Source organism: Callospermophilus lateralis, chromosome 2 (assembly GCF_048772815.1).
Source record: "Callospermophilus lateralis isolate mCalLat2 chromosome 2, mCalLat2.hap1, whole genome shotgun sequence".
Lineage (NCBI taxonomy): Eukaryota > Metazoa > Chordata > Mammalia > Rodentia > Sciuridae > Callospermophilus > Callospermophilus lateralis.
Genome location: NC_135306.1, coordinates 20,591,498 through 20,614,072, shown reverse-complemented (window position 1 = coordinate 20,614,072; position 22,575 = coordinate 20,591,498). Strand labels below are relative to the sequence as shown.

The window sequence follows — 22,575 nt, the reverse complement described above, 5'->3', positions numbered from 1 at the left end:
ACTTCAAAAGTGCTTGAACTGCTCCGTTATAACTACAACTTCCCATACTTACTACTAATATCCACAACCACTCGTTAAGATCATTAGCTAAGTATGCACTAATGGTGCCTCTCAGCTGAGTTCTTTATGAACATCACCTGACTCAGCCCTCACAAGAAATCAAGAGGGAGAATCTTTATCACCAGCTTTTGTCCATGGAAAATGAAGGTGGGAAGGGATGAATTCTTTTTTATGGTACTAGGGATCAACCAAGGGGTGCTTAACCACTGAGATACATCTCCAGCCATTTTTTATATTTTATTTAGTGACAGGGTCTCACTAAGTTGCTAAAGCTGGCTTTGAACCCATGATCCTCCTGCCTCAGCCTCTGAGCCACTGGATTAAAGTTGTGCACCACCACACCTGGTCAGGGATGGGTTTTCTTGGTCAACAGCTGGGAAAAATCAAATTCATTCTGTTGATTCTAAATCCTATGCTCTTGAACTATTCCATATTGTCATGCTACCCTTGATTCTGATACCCCTCTGCCTTCTGCATCCCCCACTTCTAATCAACTTACTCCTGTAACCAACTCTTTATCCATGAATCTTGAAAAGTCCCAGGTCCATCAAGTCCTGGGTCTGTTCAACTGAGGGACTGTGATTTTGGATGCAGGCTCAGTATGTATATGCACATGTCTGTGTGCATGAATTTGTTTATGTGTGTGTGTGTGTGTGTGTGTGTGTGTGTGTGTGTGTGTTTAGGTTTAAGATTATACCTACGCTTTCATTTTCCCTTTCCCAAATAAAAAAGCCATACTTACATTATATGGAATTTAAAGCCTAAGGAAGAGTTCTTCAAGGCATGGATATATTCCACAAAAACCCTCATGCTACCATTTTCTTCTATCTTTTCCTTTTGATCAGAGGCCAGGAAAATGGAATACCACTCCCCTGAATACTGCAATAAATAAGAAAAATGGTTAAGTGAGAAAAGAGGAGAGGGAATGACACACAGACACTCTTCTCCTTGAACTCTTGGCCTATGGGCAGGACTCAGGATGAGATGAGGGAATTAGAACTCAGATCATTTGACAGGACACCTAGGACATTTCCACTGTGTCTTCAGTGAAAATGGAAGTTCCCGGCACTGTTGCATTTTTTTTTAGAGGGGGGGGGAGAATTTTAATATTTATTTTGTAGTTTTTGGTGGACACAACATCTTTGTTTGTATGTGGTGCTGAGGGTAGAACCTGGTCCACATGCACGCCAGGTGAGCGCACTACTGCTTGAGCCACATCCCCAGCCCTTCTGTTGCATTTTAATATGGCACAATTGCTCTTAGTTCAGGTCTGAACCCACTCCTGTAACATGCCACCCTTCAACGTCAAAAGTTGTAATGCTCCACAGTTTTACCTTGGACGGATCAAAGTTGCTCGTCACAACATCATGGGTTCCCTCTGTGTGAGCACAGATTAGGGTCAGTCCCACACTCAGCAGCAGGAGCTTCATCTTGGTAAGGAATAAAACTGTCTCCTCACAGTCCCCAGGAGTGAGCACGTCCCCACTGTAGCTCCACCCCAGCTCTTCTACCTTTTTATCTAAACGCGTTGGTTTTTTTTTTTTTTTTGTCCAGGTGCCTCCACCTTTCCTCCTTTCTGTCCTTGGAAAGGTCTTTCATTCCCTGGGGTGAAGCCAAGGATTGTTCCTGCCCTTTTGAAACTTGGCAGTCCCCCCTCTTTTAAATTTATGTAGTGACCTTACATTTCTCAAAACACATTCCCATGAAGAGTCACGGATGCTCTACAGAGCTTCCACTGGGAACCAGATTTAACTGTAGATCTGGCTTGTTGGACTCAGAAAGCTCATTGTAAGTGGTGGGAATGAGCATCATTGGGAAATGAAATGTGTGGAGGGTCTCTGCTCTGCTCTTCACCTGGGATATGGAGTTAGGTGAATTACTCAATTTTTCACAAATTTCAGAAACAATGAGACTGTCTCTACCAAAGATGCTGCATAGGATCTTTGTTTATCACAAGCATTAAAACATCGTTGAATAAAACAATGTCCTTAATGTTTGGTATCTTGTATTGAGAACATTACATTCCTTTTCCTTATTCTCTGAACCCAACCACAGCAACCTTCTGTCTCCCCACAATAAATCGACAAGTATATAATTCTGAGTAAGACTATGCCATCGCCCATATGAGAATAGAAGCATTAGAGAGATCTTTTCCTTCAGAGAACCTTCAATGAAGTTGAAGGAGTGCTTCATGAGCTCAGATGCTTAGTTGTATGAGCACATGAAAGGACCCAACTGAGTGACCCCAAGTCCTGACTAAAGTACTGGATGATGCTGGGGAGGTGGCACCATACAGAAGGGGCTTACAAACACAGGCTTTGGAGTCACGCAGACCTGAGTGTCAATCCCATCTCTGCCATACCAAAGCCATAGGAAATACTTTAGCCTCTCTGAGCCTTAGTTCTCTCTTTATAAAGACAATCATTCCTGACAGATTACTGTTGGGGTCCAATAGGACGATGCCTGTAAATCCCTCAGCATAGTGTATGGCAGAGTGGAGCTGGTGGGGTCAGAGCATACTTCCTGGGAAATGTGAGGCTTGGGTAGGTTTCTGAATGTTGGGGAGGGGGATTTGCAGATGTGGAGAGCATGCGGGAACCACATTCCAAGTGAGAAAAATACTGCGAATTAGATCCTATGCTGCCAGCGAGGTTGTTAAAAGCTCTGATTCATTCCTGCCCCATGCCATTGGGCCCCCAAAACAGAAAGAGGCTGGCATCCTGGGAGAAGGTGGCACAAGGCAATATACCTTGTAGCTGTGGCTTTTTACTTGTGGGACAGTTTAAAAGTCATTCCCCCCCCAAAACAAAACAAAACAAAACAAAACAAATCACCCCAGCCTCTTGTGTGATCATTCCTCGTTTGTGCTCCACTGACATCCACTCACTGGTATTTTGAAGCCTATGTAACTTCAGCCATGATAGGTGGCTCTGTGTTGTTCTGGCCCCATGATGAAAGGACTGAATTTGACAAATGGTGACAGAGGGCATGCAGTTTATTTCCACCAGTTTGTTCTCTGCAAATAGATCGCAAACCGTGAGCCAACAGGTTTTGAAAGTGAACCCCACTGTTCCAGGTTTCTGATGCTGGGCGGAGAGCTGACTACCCTCACTGCATACAACACTGCTTTCAGGGTCTCTGTCTCACTTCCCCACCACTCCTAACTGACTCTGCACTCCCCAGTGCCACGTTATACCCCTCTGTTTTTATTCTGTGTGAGAAAGCAAACTCCCTTCTGAAGATTTTTCTTGTTCACCTTTATACCTGTGACGTAGTGTCACCTTTGGCATGTTTGTCCACAAAACCCTATTTTTAAAGCACTAAGGATTCTTGTTACTAGAAAGAAACTTCTAGAAAATGCTTTTGTAAATAGGAATATTACCATCAGGTAATAGTCAATGACTCCTAATTTATATTATTGGCCACAGCAGTAGAGAGAGAGCTTAGAAATGAAGCCTGCTCTATGCTAGGCCTATGCCTGGCACTTTGAGTGCTAAAGTGATAAACAAAATGGGACTGTGCCCTCAGGAAATTCCTGGCCAGTGTAATGGAGTGATTTGAAAGCAACCCAGCTACAAGATAAAGAGTGAAAAAATGGTATGGGAAAATGGGAGCCAATATAGAGGAAAAAGAGGAGAAGAGAGAACACATGATGAGGTCCAATTAAACATGGATCCCCCAATGCCTGGTACAGAGCAGGAAGATGAGCAGAGCTTTACCTAAGGAGCACAGATTCCCAAGCAAGCTGCAGTAGACTCTGGCTCTCTCCTCCCACATCAGAGAGGGAAATGGGTGGTCCCCGGGAAGGGAAGAGTCTGTGCTCCTGGCAGGGGCTAAGGGATGGGATTTAAGCCCCCGAATAGAGCACTTCTTCCTTCAGCTATGTGAAGATCAGCACTCTGGTGAGCACGTCTCTGCGGGTAAGTAGTAGCAGAGGGACAGAATGTATAACTATCATCTGTCACCACCCCAGAGAGCTAGTCTTCAGAACTTCTCTTTCATGGGTCCAACTAAGTATGGGCCTGACTCTTCTCAAGAGTCGTTCCAGGGCTGGATTCCATAATGTATACATATATCAAAATATCATGTTGTATACCATAGACATATACGATTCTTACTTGCTAATTAAAAAAAATGTAAAGATTACCAGAAAAAAGTCATCACAGCCTCTTAGGAACAAAATATTGACACCTGAATCCAAACTACTATATTAACAGTCAAGTTACAGCAACTAGTTTGAGGTCTTTAGAATTCCACAGACTTGAAGCCATCTGGTACTCAAAAGAATGATCTTGTTCAAAGTCATATTTGCTGAGGGAGCTCCGAGCATAGCCTTATGTCAGAGTCCTTGTTCAAAGACAAATAGGTACAATGGGAAAATACAAAAGTAGCAGTACCGATTCCATCTTTCCTGGGGCCAGAAATATAAAAATAATATTTTGACGCTGGAAATAAAGTAGGAATTCAAGGAAGAGGTAGATAAGTGCTTTACAAATGTTACTTCACTGAATCCTCATAAGGACTCTTCACGGTCTGTGCATTATCCTGTTTTACAGTGATGTAGATTAAAACTCAGAAAGGTTAAGTAATCATACCAAGGTCTATCAGATCCTAGAGCTCCTCCTCTTCTTATTAATTCCAGTACACGGATTAGAGCTCCTTGTTGCTAACATGAAGGGGAGAGGGTTATGCAGAAGGAACAGGAATAAGTAATACTGTAGACCCTGAGGGGCCACTGCCTGGTAGTTGCTACTAAAGAAACTCCAAGGAGACTTCTTTAACGTGCAGTACCATGGTTGTCACTGTGAAAGTCTGATAAAGTGAAATGTGAGTAATGACTCTCTCTTGGTTCACAAGCATTTGATGTGTGGGTGGATAATTTGGGGGTTATTGTTTTTCTAATAAGGACTTAGAAGTTAGTTACATAGCAAAAAGCAAGAACTATTCCCTTCCATTCATGACTTTGAATAAAGCACCTGCTCACCAACGGTATTAAAACTCTTCTAGCAAACACCACAAATAGGGCATTTTATAAATGACCCAAAGGGATGATGACAGTTTTCCAGGTAGCTGAGAAATGATTGGCCCAATTAATGACTGACCCAGCACAGGGTGAGGAATTTACAGAGTTCGGATATGACCAGATAACAATCCATCTGTAACCAAGTAACTTGACTGAAACTAACTAGCTAATTGCAAATGAACTCAGTGACCTTGTCCTCAGTCACACCCTTTCTTGAACAAATCATTCATTGAGATATACCAGTGGAAACATTCAAGTCCTGCTACATGATGACAAGGCATATTTAGTGCCAAGAAGAATAACAATTCACACAAGCTTGTTTGATTTGGGTGTCCCCTCGGGGCCAGGATGATCATACAGTCTGCTGGCGCTGACTCAAGACCAGTTCTAACCACGTGCTCTCATCAGGGACAGAAGGAGGCATGGTGCTATGGACATCCACCTAGGTCAGTTGGATCCTCTAAAAAGACAGACCTAGGAGCACAAAGAGTACTGGGGAGAAACTCTAGTGAAAGGAAGCAGAATTAGCAAAGCAGCTGGAGGTAGATCTAACAATATTTCTGTCAGCCCAGGAAGATTCTGGAGCATGTTAGAGTGGTACCACAGTTTTGTTCAGGCACTTGCTGGGGCCACCCTCAGAAGGGCCTCAACTCCAAAGTTGAGGTGGATCTGGGTGAGTTCACAGTGGAGGCCATCAGCTAACACACTGCTCACAACTAGGCCATGAGTCTCTTCTTGGGAAGGGAATCCAAGTGATGCATCCACGTTTGACAAACCATCCTATTATCTCAAAGCAGGTCATTTTTCCTAAGAGGTTCAGACTCCTCTCTGGGGAGAGGGAGGGGTGGAAGGATCCCCTTTCCTCCTTTCTGGTTGGAAATTTTTGCTACAGTGAGGGTTCGTGTATATAAGAGAACCAGGAATCCCAGTTCGTGTTGTCTCCAGGTTCCCTCATTAATAACCATTAAGTGCTTACTTACCTGTAGCCCCAGGTACCCAGAGTAACATCCTAAAGTCTCTCAATAGTTGATCATTTAAGACTAATTTAGTCTAATGGCCCCAACACCACCAGGTTTGGGGAGGGAGAGAGAATACAGCAGGGGAAGAACCAGTCTTGCATCTTGAACCCTGGGGGGAAAAGGTCAAGGATTCCCAAATATAGTCACCCATGTTACAATTTTACCATAGGGGGACTTGATTTTAAAAATGAGAAAATTTTGCTTCATACTATCATTGTGAGGGGTTGATGCAATTAGTTACCTAAAGAGGTTGGGACAGAACCGGTACAAATGTGTGTTCCATTAATGAAAGCTAATCGTATCCTTTTGTTTTGATTAATTTATTTATTCAACAAATGCCTACTATGTGAACCTACTATGTCTAAGCACTGGGAATACACTACTGATCAAAATAGCTTCTATCCCAATAGTTTCACACTTCTAGAAGCCAAGCTGTGTGAAAGCTGAAATTGTACATTCCACGTGAACCCTTCCCTGAGCTGGGGCCCTCAGAGAAAAGCTGTGCCCAGGCCAACACCAATAGCTTGGTCACAGTTAGATATGAAAAAACCCCAAGATAGTGTGGCCTGGGAAAAGGGAGTGAAAAAGAAAGACACATTGAGAGCTTTCATCTCTCCCAAGGTAAATCCTTTTTAGATGCTGGCCACCACTGGTGGGGAGAAAGCATTTCATCAAACCTAGAATGACAATCTCTAGGAAACACTAATCTTTTCTAAGATAAGTCCTCCCCAGGTTCTGGCCACTGACTCTCAATCCAAACCCCAAATTTCTAAGTCCCCAAACTGACCTGCTCACTAAATCACCTCTCAGTATAACCAATATAAGCCCAAACTCTTCCTATGGCCAGTGGCTCATTTTCCACCAGGAGAGTGGGTCCATTCCTGTGGGTGTAATCTCTTTCCTGAATAAAAAGCTGAAATGATCCATGAAGGTTGCATCTGGCCTGGTCCTTTTGTGCTAACAGTCACCAGCAGCAGCCCCACCATCTGCCGGTGGCTCACCTGCTGCTGCACCATGGCAGCCAGGTCTGATGGGCCAGATGACAACTGTGACTGTGGGCTCTGCTGTTGAGCACACACTGGGTCATACCATCCTTGGGTCTTTAGTGGGGAAGTAAAGCTGAGCCCTCAAAGCCTGATATCAGTTACCTGGAGCCTCGGGGAACCCAGCCAGCACAGCAGCAGCAGCTTGGTGGCCCTTAGCTTTTATAAGATAAAACAATTTTTGTAGTGTGTCCAGAACCAGGGTGACATTAAGTTTTGTGAGGGATTCAGTGAGGTGCTGAGACAGTGCAGCATTGCAAAAGGATTCATCTGCACAAGAAGTTCAATTGAAGAAGTGGAAAATCGGCTCTGATGACCAAGTTACTTCAGATTAAAAATGTAATTGATAGTGAAAGTATGAAATGTAAAACCTCTTAATAACTTCATTATTTCTGAATGGCAATGCAAGAGAGTATTCTAATGGCATAGAAGCTCACTGAGTTGGTACAGAATTGGAGTTATTTGTGTGGCTTCTTTAAACCAGCAGTTTTGATGCAGATCTTTGTGAGTTAATTAGAAAAGGGATTGTCTTAAAATAAAATAAAATAAAAAACTCCAATCCTTGCCTTTGTGAGTTTCTACAGTAGTCTTTTTTTTCAGGTGGTTGGGGTCTCACCCATGTTTCAGGCAGGTGATGTAATTGGGGTCCCTCTTCAGGGAGTGGGCTGGCTGTGGAATTAAAGCTAATAAAGAGACAATGGCGGGCTGGGGATGTGGCTCAAGCGGTGGCGCGCTCGCCTGGCATGCGTGCGGCCCGGGTTCGATCCTCAGCACCACATACAAACAAAGATGTTGTGTCCACCGATAACTAAAAAATAAATATTAAAAAAATTCTCTCTCTCTCTCTCTCTCTCCCCCTCTCTCTTTAAAAAAAAAAAAAAAAAAAAAGAGACAATGGCAAAGAACCCCCACAGTACATGAGAAGTAATTTTGAAGAGTGGGAGTAGGACAATTCTTTGCTCTTAGGGATAGAGCTTCCACATTGGAAAGAGAGCGATGGAGCCTGCTCTTGCTTTATTTATACGGGAGGACATCAAAGAACCTTTGCCAAATAAGGTAGGAGGTGGGCTGTCCAGTTCCCAATGGGTACGCCCCACTCTGGAGCTATGGAGTTGTCTCACTAGTAAAGCAAAGACAGAGATCTCATGCCTTGGGCAGTCTGACACACACGGGAAACCTGAAATAGCTCCCAAGGAAAAAAACCTAAGTCTCCTTGGCTCAGTACTGAGTAAAGACCCCTCAAATAGCTCACGGGTGGCTTCCACACATTCCCCCTTTTTACTTTGCAAATGTAATGATGAACTGTTATTTCAAGTTCCCAGATTCTTGTTCTGAGCAAGTGACAACCTATTATCACAGTACAAAAGAGAATTAATAGCAAACATATTATTCCAATCATATACCATGCAGAATGTTTCAGCATGTTTCCAGGATTAAAGCCATTTAATTCTTGAAGTATTTGATTACCTAGAGCCACAGGATCCAAAAGATCAATTTTTTTTTTTTAATATCCTGGATGTGGCCTTGTAACTCAATAAGATCCAGGCTATAATTATTGCTCTGCCAAATACCCACTAGATGATTTTAAATCTTTTCTCAAACCCATTGGGAAGCATTATATTTAGCCACAGTAACACAGACATGTTTATAATTAGCAGAGCATTTAAGCCTTCCTTAAATGTGGTAGAAAGCTCATTACCAACATTTATGACAGTAGCTTCCAAGGCAACCAATTTAGTTTCGATATTTTCAACAATATTTATCTGATTATGGAGGACTTTGGAAGTATTTTGAGTCAAATTTTTAGGAAAATTTGCATGCTGAATGTTTTGAGATATAGTCACTGAGGATGTAACTGTAGAAGCAATAAGTGAAATTAAAGCAGCCACTACAAGAATTATGAGACGAAGAGCTCACTTAAGTCTGGCTAACTGAGCACACATCCATTGTAAAACCTGAACACCATCATCTGCATACCTTGATTTTGAGAAACTGGCTGGTAATATGACAAAGGAAGGTTGGTAAAGGATTAATGTTCCTTTGCCTCTGTTATATCTAGTGATGAAACTAGTTAAATTGCATTTTTTTACAGGCTATAAGATATTTATCATCCCTTTTCTTCACTCTTACATGTCCAGTAATTAAAGCCTAAGGAGATTGAACAGAGGCCCCGCAGGCCAAAGCAGGAACCCTCTTTGCAATTCCTGCCTACAAAGTCAGGCAAAGGACTATCTGTATAATGTAGATAATCTGAGGCTGCAATTAAGTGCCAAACATCTTTTTGGTTATTGCCTTTGCTAAAGGCTAGGATATTATCAATGAAACTTTCAGGAGTCATAGCATCATGAGAGAATGGCTTATGTCCACAAATATAGTCAACATGGAGACAGACATAAGTCTGAAAGAATACATTAAAATATGTAGAACCCAAATTATCATTAAATAAGAAATGACTGTTATAAATCCAAATGTGAGTTATTGGCCTTTTAAAAGTAGCATCAATCAGGTTGCCAGGTTTAATTTGGCCTTTATCATATGGCTGTAAATAATACCCAAACAATAAGGAGTCATTTAAATCATATGGATTTTTAAAGAGTTAAAATGTGTGGGAGGCCAACATAGCATGTGACCAGGGTTTGCTTCCTCTCCTGATCTGTGTGGCCCTGTCGGTCACCCCAGGATCTGGTTGCTTAAGTAACCGAAGACGGTAGCCCCTATCTTGAGGTAGACAAAATGCAAATATGTCTTCATGCATGGGTGTGCCTTCCTACATCCCAGAGATGGAGCTACGCTCACCTGTTCCTTTGTGATATTACCCCTTGCCCTGTTTGGGATAGAATGTTCCATGGAAACGCCCTTTGTGTGTCCCCTTCTCTTGCTCTGCTCTGGGTGTGGCCTTCCTAGATGTCATTCAACCTGCTGACAGCAGATATCATGAAGCTAGACTCAGCCCCTTGAAACATGACCCCCTACCTCATTTGAATGGCTTCTCCTCAATAAAAGAGGTCAGCATGTGGGGGCTTTCTCTCTCTCTCTCTCTCTCTCTCTCTGCGGACCCTTAAGGTCAGAGGAGCTGTCACAGCTCCCTCAAAGAAAAAGGTATTTCTGTCTCTTGTGCAGTTATTTCGTGCAGCCCAGTTCCCCTGGAGTGACCCTTGAGTGTTTTAGTCACATGCAATGCAGCAAATGGCATCTCTGGGTGAGCAGGTTTGAGTGTTTAAGTTGCCAGGAACGTGAAAAAAATGATCATATATCTAATCTTATTTTTGTATTCTGAAAATAGTTTTAGATAACTCAATCATATTTTTAGCTTCATAGATCTTTTGATAAGAATCCAAATTAAACATTATCGGTTGCAAGTTTCCTTTAAGAAGTAGAAGTGAAGCATTCAGTGGCTGCGCTTTCACACCAAGTCCTCCTGGCTTTGGACTTTCTATAGGAAGGGGCATCTTGATAGAACTATCTATTATCAATTTTTGGAAGATCAATCCAAAAATATGTATGTGCCTAGAGCATTGGAAAAACATTTTATGTAATGTTAATAATAAAAAATGAAATAGAAGATTGAATGGCCTTTTATTCACCAATCTAGGAAAATTACTATTATCATTAAATCTAATGTTGATCTAAGCTTGGGGAATCAGTACCTTAAATATTGATGGGTAAAATCAAGTCAGTAGTATTATTTAGGATAGTGATCTAATGAATTTTGGGGAAAATTTAGAATTTGATATGACATTGACCCAGCAATGACAGTCTCAAGGGACTTATGTCAAAATAATCTCCATGTATGAAGATATAGTTGTATGAATATGTTTAATAAAATTAAGGTAGTAAGATCACTTCAAATAATAATGTACACCTTATAATGATTTTACAAATTGAGAAAATGTCAACATGTGCTGTAGGGCCTAACGTTACACCCACATGGAGGAAAGTTCATCTTGCTCATTGTGCAACAGGGAAGTCCTAACATGGAATATTACGTTTTGGGGCAAAGTGCTGTCAGAACACTAGCAAGTGCAATTTTCTTGACTCAGCCAATAGACGTCATTAGCAACTTGAGTGTTGGCATAATGAGTTCATTAACAGAGTAGCCATGGTAGTTGGAGTGGAGGCTACATATGGTCCAACAGCTGATGTAGCTATTGCTGTTGCTAAAAATCCAACCTATCAGCAGCACCAACTAACAAGGAACCCTGATACAGGATCATGCTCTAGGGAAAGTAACCAGCCACTTGGTGGCCACTTGACTGTATCAGATCTCTTGCAAAATAGATCAACTCATATTCTATATGTGGGTTTGTGGGGCTTCAGCCAACACACAAAAAAATTGGATTCCTGGAGATCAGCAAGGGATCAAAGCTAAAGATCCTACCTCAAACAAAAGAGGAAGGGTAATTGGCATATGACCATGGGAGTCACTAAGTCTATCACATTCTTCATCACCCAGAACCCATCAGACCATTAGAATAGCAAACAGCCTCTCTAAGAGCAGCTAAGATCTCATTTTAGAGTTAACACCCCGTGAGGAAAAGCTACCACCCTTCTAGGCAACCTAAGTCAATGTCCCAGGGTCTGGAAATTAAGAAATAGAAGTAGATGTGGTTCCACTTTCCAACATTCTCAGCAAATCTCTTCAGGGATGTACACTTCCCTTCCCTATAGAGTATTAACTCTGCAGGTCTAGAAGGGGACACTTCCATCCAGGGACACAGTGAAGATCCCATTGAATCAGCTATGGCCATTGCTGGGGCATTCTGGTTCCACGTGTCAACAGAGCAGGCATATGACCATGGGAGTCACTAAGTCTATCTAAAAAAATGAGACACAGGGGGTGTGGTGTAGCACGCCTGTAATCCCAGCGGCTTGGGAAGCTGAGGCAGGAGGATTGCGAGTTCAAAGCAGCCTCAGCAAAAAATGAGGTGCTAAGCAACTCCATAAAACCCTGAATCTAAATAAAATACCTAATAGGGCTGGGGATTACCTCAATGTTTGGGTGTCCCCGAGTTCAATCCCCAGTACCCCCCTGCCAATGAAACACAGGAATAATTACAGCTGATGCCACTCAATGGTTGCAGGATGGATATTTTGATGCCCAGGAGATTCATGGTGACTTCTTGGTGTTCTTGTGCCTAATTTTAATAGCAAATAGACAAGGACAGCAGCCACAACCTCTGAAAGACAAGGTTAGTTGGAGTTTGGATACCTTAGGGTATCTAAGTGTCCAGTACCTTAGACTCATCTAAGTATCCAGTACCTTACACAAGCACAATGTCCAAAACAGTTTCCCTTTAAGGGACTGGGAATTTGAGCAGGTTAACAATAGTTTATATTATTTCTTTCTTTGGCAGAAGTTATATTGTAACCCCAGAAGTTATTCTCCAGTCTTTTGTTTTTGGTAGATATGAACGACAACTGGTGGTTGCACACCTTACCTCATTAACTTCATCATTACTATTACGCCTTTAAGCTCCCCACTCCTAGTCTAAACAGCTGAATTTCCTTACCCTGCAGTTACGAATTTCTACTAAAGTGCGCGATACCTTTAGCACTTTTCTCTCTTTTTCATTTTTCCCTGAGCTGGCGAAGTTATTTGGTTCTTTCCATATGCTTTTTCTTTTTTTTTTTTAATTAATTTTTATTGTAGGTTGTTCAAAACATTACATAGTTCTTGATATATCATATTTCACACTTTGATTCAAGTGGGATATGAACTCCCATTTTTACCCCTTATATAGATTGCAGAATCACATCAGTTGCACAACCATTGATTTACATATTGCCATTCTGGTGTCTGTTGTATTCTGCTGCCTTTCCTATCCTCTACTATCCCCCCTCCCCCCTCCCCTCCCCTCTTCTCTCTCTATCCCCTCTACTGTAATTCATTTCTCCCCCTTATATTTTTCCTCCTTTCCCCTCACTTCCTCTTGTATGTAATTTTGTATACCCCTGAGGGTCTCCTTCCATTTACATGCAATTTCCCTTCTCTCTCCCTTTCCCTCCCACCTCTCATCCCTGTTTAATGTTAATCTTCTTCTCATGCTCTTCCTCCCTACTCTGTTCTTAGTTACTCTCCTTATATCAAAGAAGACATTTGGCATTTGTTTTTAAGGGATTGGCTAGCTTCACTTAGCATAATCTGCTCTAATGCCATCCATTTCCCTCCAAATTCTATGATTTTGTCATTTCTTAATGCAGAGTAATACTCCATTGTGTATAAATGCCAAATTTTTTTTATCCATTCGTCTATTGAAGGGCATCTAGGTTGGTTCCACAGTCTTGCTATTGTGAATTGTGCTGCTATGAACATGGATGTAGCAGTGTCCCTATAGTGTGCTCTTTTTAGGTCTTTAGGGAACAGACCGAGTAGGGGAATAGCTGGATCAAATGGTGGTTCCATTCCGAGCTTTCCAAGAAATCTCCATACTGCTTTCCAAATTGGCCGCACCAATTTGCAGTCCCACCAGCAATGTACAAGAGTACCCTTTTCCCCACATCCTTGCCAGCACTTGTTGTTGTTTGACTTCCTAATGGCTGCCAATCTTACTGGAGTGAGATGGCATCTTAGGGTGGTTTTGATTTGCATTTCTCTGACTGCTAGAGATGGTGAGCATTTTTTCATATACTTGTTGATTGATTGTATGTCCTCCTCTGAGAAATTTCTGTTCAGGTCCTTGGCCCATTTGTTGATTGGGTTATTTGTTATCTTACTGTCTAATTTTTTTAGTTCTTTGTATATTCTGGATATTAGGGCTCTGACTGAAGTGTGAGGAGTAAAGATTTGTTCCCAGGACGTAGGCTCCCTATTTACCTCTCTTATTGTTTCTTTTGCTGAGAAAAAACTTTTTAGTTTGAGTAAGTCCCATTTGTTGATTCTAGTTATTAACACTTGTGCTATGGGTGTCCTATTGAGGAATTTGGAGCCCAACCCCACAGTATGTAGATCATAGCCAACTTTTTCTTCTATCAGACGCCATGTCTCTGATTTGATATCAAGTTCCTTGATCCACTTTGAGATAACTTTTGTGCATGGCGAGAGAAAGGGATTCAGTTTCATTTTGTTGCATATGGATTTCCAGTTTTCCCAGCACTATTTGTTGAAGATGCTATCCTTCTTCCATTGCATGCTTTTAGCCCCTTTATCGAATATAAGGTAGTTGTAGTTTTGTGGATTGGTTTCTGTGTCCTCTATTCTGTACCATTGGTCCACCCACCTGTTTTGGTACCAGTACCATGCTGTTTTTGTTACTATTGCTCTGTAGTATAGTTTGAAGTCTGGTATAGCTATACCGCCTGATTCACACTTCCTGCTTAGCATTGTTTTTGCTATTCTGGGTCTTTTATTTTTCCATATGAATTTCATGATTGCTTTCTCTAGTTCTACAAGAAATGCCGTTGGGATTTTGATTGGCATTGCATTAAACCTATAAAGAACTTTTGGTAATATCGCCATTTTGATGATGTTAATTCTGCCTATCCATGAACAGGGTATATTTTTCCATCTTCTAAGATCTTCTTCTATTTCTCTCTTTAGGGTTCTGTAGTTTTCATTGTATAAGTCTTTCACCTCTTTTGTTAGGTTGATTCCCAAGTATTTTATTTATTTATTTTTTTTGAGGATATTGTGAATGGGGTGTTTTTCCTCATTTCCCTTTCAGAAGATTTGTCGCTGATATACAGGAATGCCTTTGATATATGCGTGTTGATTTTATATCCTGCCACTTTGCTGAATTCATTTATTAGCTCTAATAGTTTCTTTGTAGACCCTTTGGGGTCTGCTATGTATAGAATCATGTCATCTGCAAATAGTGATAATTTGAGTTCTTCTTTTCCTATTTTTATGCCTTTAATTTCTTTTGTCTGTCTAATTGCTCTGGCCAGTGATTCGAGAACTATGTTGAACAGAAGTGGTGAGAGAGGGCATCCCTGTCTTGTTCCAGATTTTAGAGGGAATGCCTTCAGTTTTTCTCCATTCAGAATGATGCTAGCCTGAGGCTTAGCATAGATTGCTTTTACAATATTGAGGTATGTTCCTGTTATCCCTAGTTTTTCTAGAGTTTTGAACATAAAGGGATGCTGTACTTTGTCGAATGCTTTTTCCGCATCTATCGAGATGATCATATGGTTCTTATTTTTAAGCCTATTGATGTGGTGAATAACATTTATTGATTTCCGTATATTGAACCAACCTTGCATCCCTGGGATAAATCCTACCTAATCATGGTGCACAATTTTTTTGATATGTTTTTGTATCCGGTTCGCCAGAAGTTTATTGAGGATTTTTGCATCTAGGTTCATTAGAGATATTGGTCTGTAGTTTTCTTTCTTTGAAGTGTCTTTGTCTGGTTTAGGAATCAGGGTGATGTTGGCCTCATAGAATGAATTTGGAAGTTCTCCCTCTTTTTCTATTTCCTGAAATAGCTTGAAAAGTATTGGTATTAGTTCCTCTTTAAAGGTTTTGTAAAACTCTGCTGTATACCCATCTGGTCCTGGGCTTTTCTTAGTTGGTAGTCTTTTGATGGTTTCTTCTATTTCCTCAATTGATATTGGTCTGTTTAGGTTGTCAATATCCTCCTGACTCAATCTGGGCAGATCATATGACTTAAGAAATTTATCGATGCCTTCACTATCTTCTATTTTATTGGAGTATAAGGATTCAAAATAATTTCTGATAATCTTCTGTATTTCTGAAGTGTCTGTTGTGATATTGCCTTTTTCATCCCGTATGCTAGTAATTTGAGTTCTCTCTCTTCTTCTCTTCGTTAGCGTGGCTAAGGGTCTGAAGATTTTATTTATTTTTTCAAAGAACCAACTTTTAGTTTTGTCAATTTTTTCAATTGTTTCTTTTGTTTCGATTTCATTAATTTCAACTCTGATTTTAATTATTTCTTGTCTTCTACTTCTTTTGCTGTTGTTTTGCTTTCCTTTTCTAGGATTTTGAGTTGAAGTGTTAGATCATTTATTTGTTGGTTTTTTCTTTTTTTAAGGAATGAACTCCAAGCAATAAATTTTCCTCTTAGAACTGCTATCAATGTGTCCCATAGATTCCGATATGTTGTGTCTGTGTTTTCATTTATCTCTAAGAATTTTTTAATTTCCTCCTTGATGTCTTTTATAACCCATTGATCATTCAGTAACCTATTGTTCATTCTCCAAGTGATGCATGATTTTTCCTTACTTCTTTTATCGTTGATTTTCAATTTCATTCCATTATGATCAGATAAGATGCATGGTATTATCTCTACTCCTTTATATTGTCTAAGAGTTGCTCTGTGACATAATATATGATCTATTTTTGAGAAGGATCCATGTGCTGCTGAGAAAAAAGTGTAACTGCTTGATGTTGGGTGGTATATTCTATATATGTCGATTAAGTCTAGGTTATTAATTATGTTATTGAGTTCTATAGTTTCCTTATTCAACTTTTGTTTGGAAGATCTGTCCAGTGGTGAGAGAGGTGTGTTGAAGTCTCCCATGATTATTGTATGGTGGTCTATTAGACTCTTAAACTTGAGAAGAGTTTGCTTGATGAACATAGCTGCACCATTGTTTGGGGCATATATATTTATGATTGTTATGTCTTGTTGGTGTATGGTTCCCTTGAGCAGTATGTAGTGTCCCTCTTCATCCCTTTTGATTAACTTTGGCTTGAAATCTATTTTATTTGATATGAGTATGGACACTCCTGCTTGTTTCCGAAGTCCATATGAGTGATATGATTTTTCCCAACCTTTCACCTTCAGTCTATGTATGTCTTTTCCTATCAAATGCGTCTCGTGAAGGCAGCATATTGTTGGGTCTTGTTTTGTGATCCATTCTACTAGCCTGTGTCTCTTAATTGGTGAGTTTAAGCCATAAACATTTAGGGTTATTATTGAGATATGGGTTGTTTTTCCAGCCATATTTGTTTATTTATGTTACTAAACATGGTTTGTTTTCCTCTTTGATTATTCCCCCCCCCTTTACTGTACTACCTCCCGCTGTTGGTTTTCATTGATATTTTCCATTTCCTCTTCCTGTAATATTTTGCCGAGGATGTTTTGAAGAGATGGTTTTCGAGCTGCAAATTCTTTTAACTTTTGTTTATCATGGAAGGTTTTAATTTCATCTTCCATCCTGAAGCTTAATTTCGCTGGATACACAATTCTTGGTTGGAACCCATTTTCTTTCAGTGTTTGAAATATGTTATTCCAGGATCTTCTAGCTTTCAGAGTCTGTGTTGAAAGATCAGCTGTTATCCTGATTGGTTTACCCCTAAATGTAATCTGCTTCCTTTCTCTTGTAGCTTTTAAAATTCTCTCCTTATTCTGTATGTTGGGCATCTTCATTATAATGTGTCTAGGTGTGGATCTCTTATGATTTTGCACATTCGGCGTCCTGTAGGCTTCTAGGATTTGGGATTCTGTCTCATTCTTCAAGTCTGGGAAGTTTTCTCGTATTATTTCGTTGAATAGATTGCTCATTCTTTTGGTTTGGACCTCTATACCTTCCTGTGTCCCAGTGACCCTTAAGTTTGGTCTCTTTATGTTATCCCATATTTCTTGAATGTTCTGCTCATGGTTTCTTAACAGCTTTGCTGAGCTGTCTATGTTCTTCTCCAGTTGAAATACTTTGTCTTCATTGTCTAATGTTCTATCTTCTAAGTGTTCTACTCTGCTAGCAGTATTCTCAATTGAGTTTTTAAGTTGGTTTATTGTTTCCTGCATTTCCAGGATTTCTGTTTGTTTGTTTTTTATAACCTCTATCTCCCTGTATAATTGATCTTTTGCTTCTTGGATTTGTTTATGTAATTCATTGTCGAAGTGGTCGAAGTGGTCTTTCATTGTCTGATTTTGCTGTCTAATGTCTTCCTTGAGACTCCAGATCATCTGAAGCATGTATATCCTGAATTCTTTATCTGACATTCCATCTGCTGCAGATATTACCTCTTCTAAAGTTGAGTTGACCTGCATTGCTTGTGGTCCTTTCTTTCCTTGTCTTTTCATACTGATCGCGTTTCTTTCTGCTTGGTGAAACTGTTGTGTTATTGATTTTTCCCCCTATATATTTATATTGCTCTTGTATAGTTGCAAAGTCTCCCTCACAGGCTTTGGCGGTGGTTCTGCCCCTCCTCCAATTGGGGCAATGTGCCTACCACGCCGACAGGCTGCTGGGCCTGTACTTTCGGTGGGCCTGTTCTTTCGGTGGTCACAGGTCTGCCTACCTTGCAGGCGTGAGCAGCGGCTTTGCCCCTCCGCTGGCCACTAGGCCTGTTCTGTCTGTCGGTTGCAGTTCTGTCTACCTAACAGGCGCTGGTGGCGGCTCTGCCCCTCCCCCAACAGGGGCGATGTGTCTGGCGGGCCACTGGGCCTGTTTTGTCAGTGGTCACGGTTCCGCCTACCTTGAAGGCGCGTGGGGCAGCTGTGCCCCTCCGCAGGTTGTTGGGCCTGACCTGCCTGTGGGTCGCAGGTCTGCCTACCTTGCAGGCTCGGGGGGTGGCTCTGCTGCTCTGTGGATTGCTGTGCCTGTTCTGCTGGTGGGTCGCGGGTCCGCCTACCTTGCAGGCGCCCGGCGGCTCTGCCCCTCCCCCAACCGGGGCGATGTGTCTGGCGGGCCACTAGGCCTGTTTTGTCGGTGGTCACGGTTCCGCCTACCTTGCATGCGCGTGGAGAGCAGCTGTGTCCCTCCGAGATTTGCTGGGCCTGACCTGCCGGTGGGTGGCAAATGCACCTACCTTGCAGGCGTGGGGGTGGCTCTGCCGCTCCGCGGGTCGCTGGGCCTGATCTGCTGGTGAGTCGCAGGTCTGCCTACCTTGCAGGCGCCCGGCAGCTCTGCCCCTCCCCCAACTGGGGCGGGGCGATGTGTCTGGCCGGCCGCTGGGCCTGTTCTGTTGGTGGTCACGGTTCTGCCTACCTAGCAGGCGCGTGAGGCAGCTGTGCCCCTCCGCAGGTTGTTGGGCCTGACCTGCCGGTGGGTCACAGGTCTGCCTACCTTGCAGGCTCGGGGGGTGGCTCTGCGGCTCTGTGGATTGCTGTGCCTGTTCTGCTGGTGGGTCGCGGGTCCGCCTACCTTGCAGGCGCCTGGCGGCTCTGCCCCTCCCCCAACTGGGGCGATGTGTCTGGCGGGCCACTGGGCCTGTTTTGTCGGTGGTCACGGTTCCGCCTACCTTGCACGTGCGTGGAGCAGCTGTGTCCCTCCGAAAGTTGCTGGGCCTGACCTGCCGGTGGGTGGCAGGTACACCTACATTGCAGGCGCGGGGGTGGCTCTGCCACGCCGTGGGTCGCTGGGCCTGATTTGCTGGTGAGTCGCAGGTCTCTCCATATGCTTTTTCTGAGTGGTCACATTTATTCCGATGTTCCCAACTATAAATCTTCCAAAACTTTTCCATGGCCAATATATTTAAAAATCATGAATCTGATAGGCTGAGTGATATATTGTTTAATTTTTTACTTTTTGTTACTATTGAAGTTGAACACAATAGTGTCAAAATAGCTCTTTATGAAATGGAGAAAACCATTAGGAGAGTTCATCCAAGATTTCTTTTCAGGGAGAGAACTGTCTTCTTCAGTGTCACTCGGGTGAATTGGGCTGGCAGGAATGAATCACACAGACACAGAAAATAACTTTCTCAGAGGGTTTTAGTACGGCTCCTGGGCCTCAGGGTAAGCTGCCACAAGGGAGCAAGAGAAAAACATGGGAGGTGGAGGGGAGAGAGAGAGAGACACACAGAGAGAGAGAGAGAGAGAGAGAGAGAGAGAGCGGAGGGAGGCGAGAAAATGCCCAAACCTTGGTTTTTATTGAGGAGAGTGGTTGGATGGAACATTCCATCCAAAACAGGTCAGAGGGTAGTATTACGGGGGGGGGGGGGCAGCTCACTCCCATTGGGTAGCACCCACTCCCAGAGCTTCACTCCCTGCCAAGTGGAGGTGAGATCCACCTGCGTTCCCACCCAGCGGAAGCCAGTCTCACGCATCCAGCTCTCAAGGCCAAGGGTGCTCAGCTCCCCTGTGGCAGCTCCTGAGGAGATCCAGTCCATGACAGGTCTGAACACATGTTCTCTGACACTGGGGGACCAGAGAACCTGTGCCCTCTTCAAATCTGGGAAGACTCAGTGCCCCTGGACCGGAGCAGAGCCTGCATTTGGAATAGCAGTGTCCTCCCTTGAAGGGCAGCACGCAGCCAGGAGGTCTCAGAAGTGTCAGCAGGAATGTCAGCTTCACTGACCAAGGGTCCTGTGAAGGAGAATGGCTGCCAGGGGAGATTATGGGATGTACTACTGGTCAAAGGAGCCGACTTATAGCACAGGAGTGGTCGTCAGGGCTGCCTTTCAGGGGATCCGTGTGAGACAGGGTCAGCTTTCAACAGCTGCCAAGTCCAGCCCAAAGCCATCTTGCAGTAGCGTCAACTCAGGGGAACACTTTTACTTCTTTTGCTCCTTCCCTCTCCTTGTGGTCACTCCATCCCAGAGAGGCCAGAAGCTGCTGTTAGGAATCTGAGAGGACAGCGATGGGGACAAGGGAAAAGGACACTCCCCAGAAGACTGCAATTTGCCTGCAGTGACCTTAGCCTGAGCAGCAGGGAAACGACATCAGGACGACGAGCATGGAGACGTTGATACCTTATTACAGAGGACATGCTAATTTCAGAGTCACGGTTACCCATGTGACGTAAAGGAACCCCTAGGGTATGAAGATATTTTATTAAATGATCTGGTATCTCTGAGGCCACTGTGTACAGACAAAAGCAGAAGTGGGGGTGTATTTATTTTCCCATCTCCTCATCCTGGCAAGACATTTTGATCTTACTTCCTTGGCCTGCAGCCCCCCCCCTCACTCACAGGCTTTTGAGCTTTGGACCAGTGGGTTCAGCATGATCCCCCAGCAGTATCCTCCAGCCTCGTCTGCTCCCAGCTTGGACAATGTCCACCAGAACCACTTTAGTGGTGGTGGGGGTGGGGGGATGTACTTAAAGTGGAAAATATGTTAATTAACACTCATCTGCCCTTATGCAAGGCTGTATAAATATGTCTCAGTGTTTTGATTGGTCTAGATGTTGTCTATAGAGTTAAAATGGTATAAAACTAGGCTTCTAATAATCTATTAATGCATATCATGAATTCTGCTCACTTCATAATCAAATATTTGTAAAGTATAATTTCTTGATTTGTACCTTCAAGAGGAACTAGTATAAAAGCCTTCTTATTTAAAATCATGATTGGGCTGGGTGCAAGAATGTAATTCTAGTGGCTCAACAGGCTGATGCAGGAGGATCAAAAGTTCAAAGCCAGTCTCAGCGACCAGTGAGACTCTGTCTCTAAAAATAGGGTTGGGTATGTGGCTCAGTGGTTGAGTGCCCCTGAGTTCAATCTCTGGACCCTAAGACAAAACAAAATAAAGAAAATGATTCAGTCCTGGCCATGTCCCATGTGGGTGGTGGACATGGGGTTCCTCTGCGTGCAGTAGGCTGGGAGTGAAAAGACCACATGACACCAAAGTAATTTTTTTATAAACCAGGGCTAGGATAGCTCTTTGACCTTATGGCCGAGCTTCCACACTGGGAAGAGAGAGTGATCCCTCAGTTTGGTTTATTTTTCTATGGAGCATACAAAAAGTCTTTTCCATAGAATATTCTTCACCAAATAAGGCAGGGGGTTGGCTGTCCAATCTCACTAGGTTATGCCCAAGTCTGGCGCTATGAGAAAGCAGACTACCTAGTCCAGTTAAGGCAGTGATCACATGGGTCCTGCAGAGTGGGAGGAGCCAAAGTGCAATGCCAGACAAACCTTCTTGGCTCAAGGCCCTGTGAAGATGCCATCTATAATAGCTCAGGGAGGCCCCCACAATTGCTATTGGGTGTGTAGCTCAGGGGTAGAGTGCCTGCTTAGCAAGTGCAAGGTCCTGGGTTGAATCCCCAGCTCCAGTCTCAAATCAACAACAAAGTAAAAGAAAAGAAACCAAAACACCCTCTAAGAATCAACAGAATAGGTGCCTAACTTTAGTCTTTTCTATGCAAGATCCTCATATTTTCCCACCAAATCCAATCCTTTCAGGATTTCACCATTTGATTAATAAGGTCCAGAGCCATATTAATCTAGCTGTTCCATCAGATGAATACATAACTAGGATATAATAAAAAATCCTCATAAAGCAATTACTGTCTAATCCACACCACCCCAGACTGTTTCTGTCAGGGCAAGTCTGTTTGCTAAACACGAGAGAAAAGATGGCTATTAGAGGTATTTGCTCCTCTTTATTTGAGGCAATCAGTAAATGAATTATCTTTCTCACACAGATGGTGGCAATTTGGAGAAATCTCAGAACATATGGGCATTTCAAATCAATGATGCCACATGAATTTTGGTTCAAAGAAGGGACTTGGCTCAGGTTACTGTGGTGGCAGCAGTACTAGGGCTCTAATTTGCATATGGTGGTCTAATTTGATTTACAAG

At 42.6% G+C, this 22,575-nt stretch overlaps 1 protein-coding gene across 1 annotated transcript in view; it reads right to left on the bottom strand.

The window, feature by feature from the left end:
* LOC143385482 (major urinary protein 20-like) overlaps positions 1 to 22,575 on the bottom strand; it is a 51,064-nt gene that overhangs the window by 1,657 nt on the left and 26,832 nt on the right. The window contains exons 4-6 of the mRNA XM_077107967.1: positions 5,045 to 5,063; positions 1,395 to 1,484; positions 803 to 939 (exon numbers count right to left, since the gene is read on the bottom strand). Of these exons, the coding sequence (XP_076964082.1) occupies positions 803 to 939; positions 1,395 to 1,484; positions 5,045 to 5,063 (246 nt within the window). The remainder of the gene's footprint in view (positions 1 to 802; positions 940 to 1,394; positions 1,485 to 5,044; positions 5,064 to 22,575) is intronic.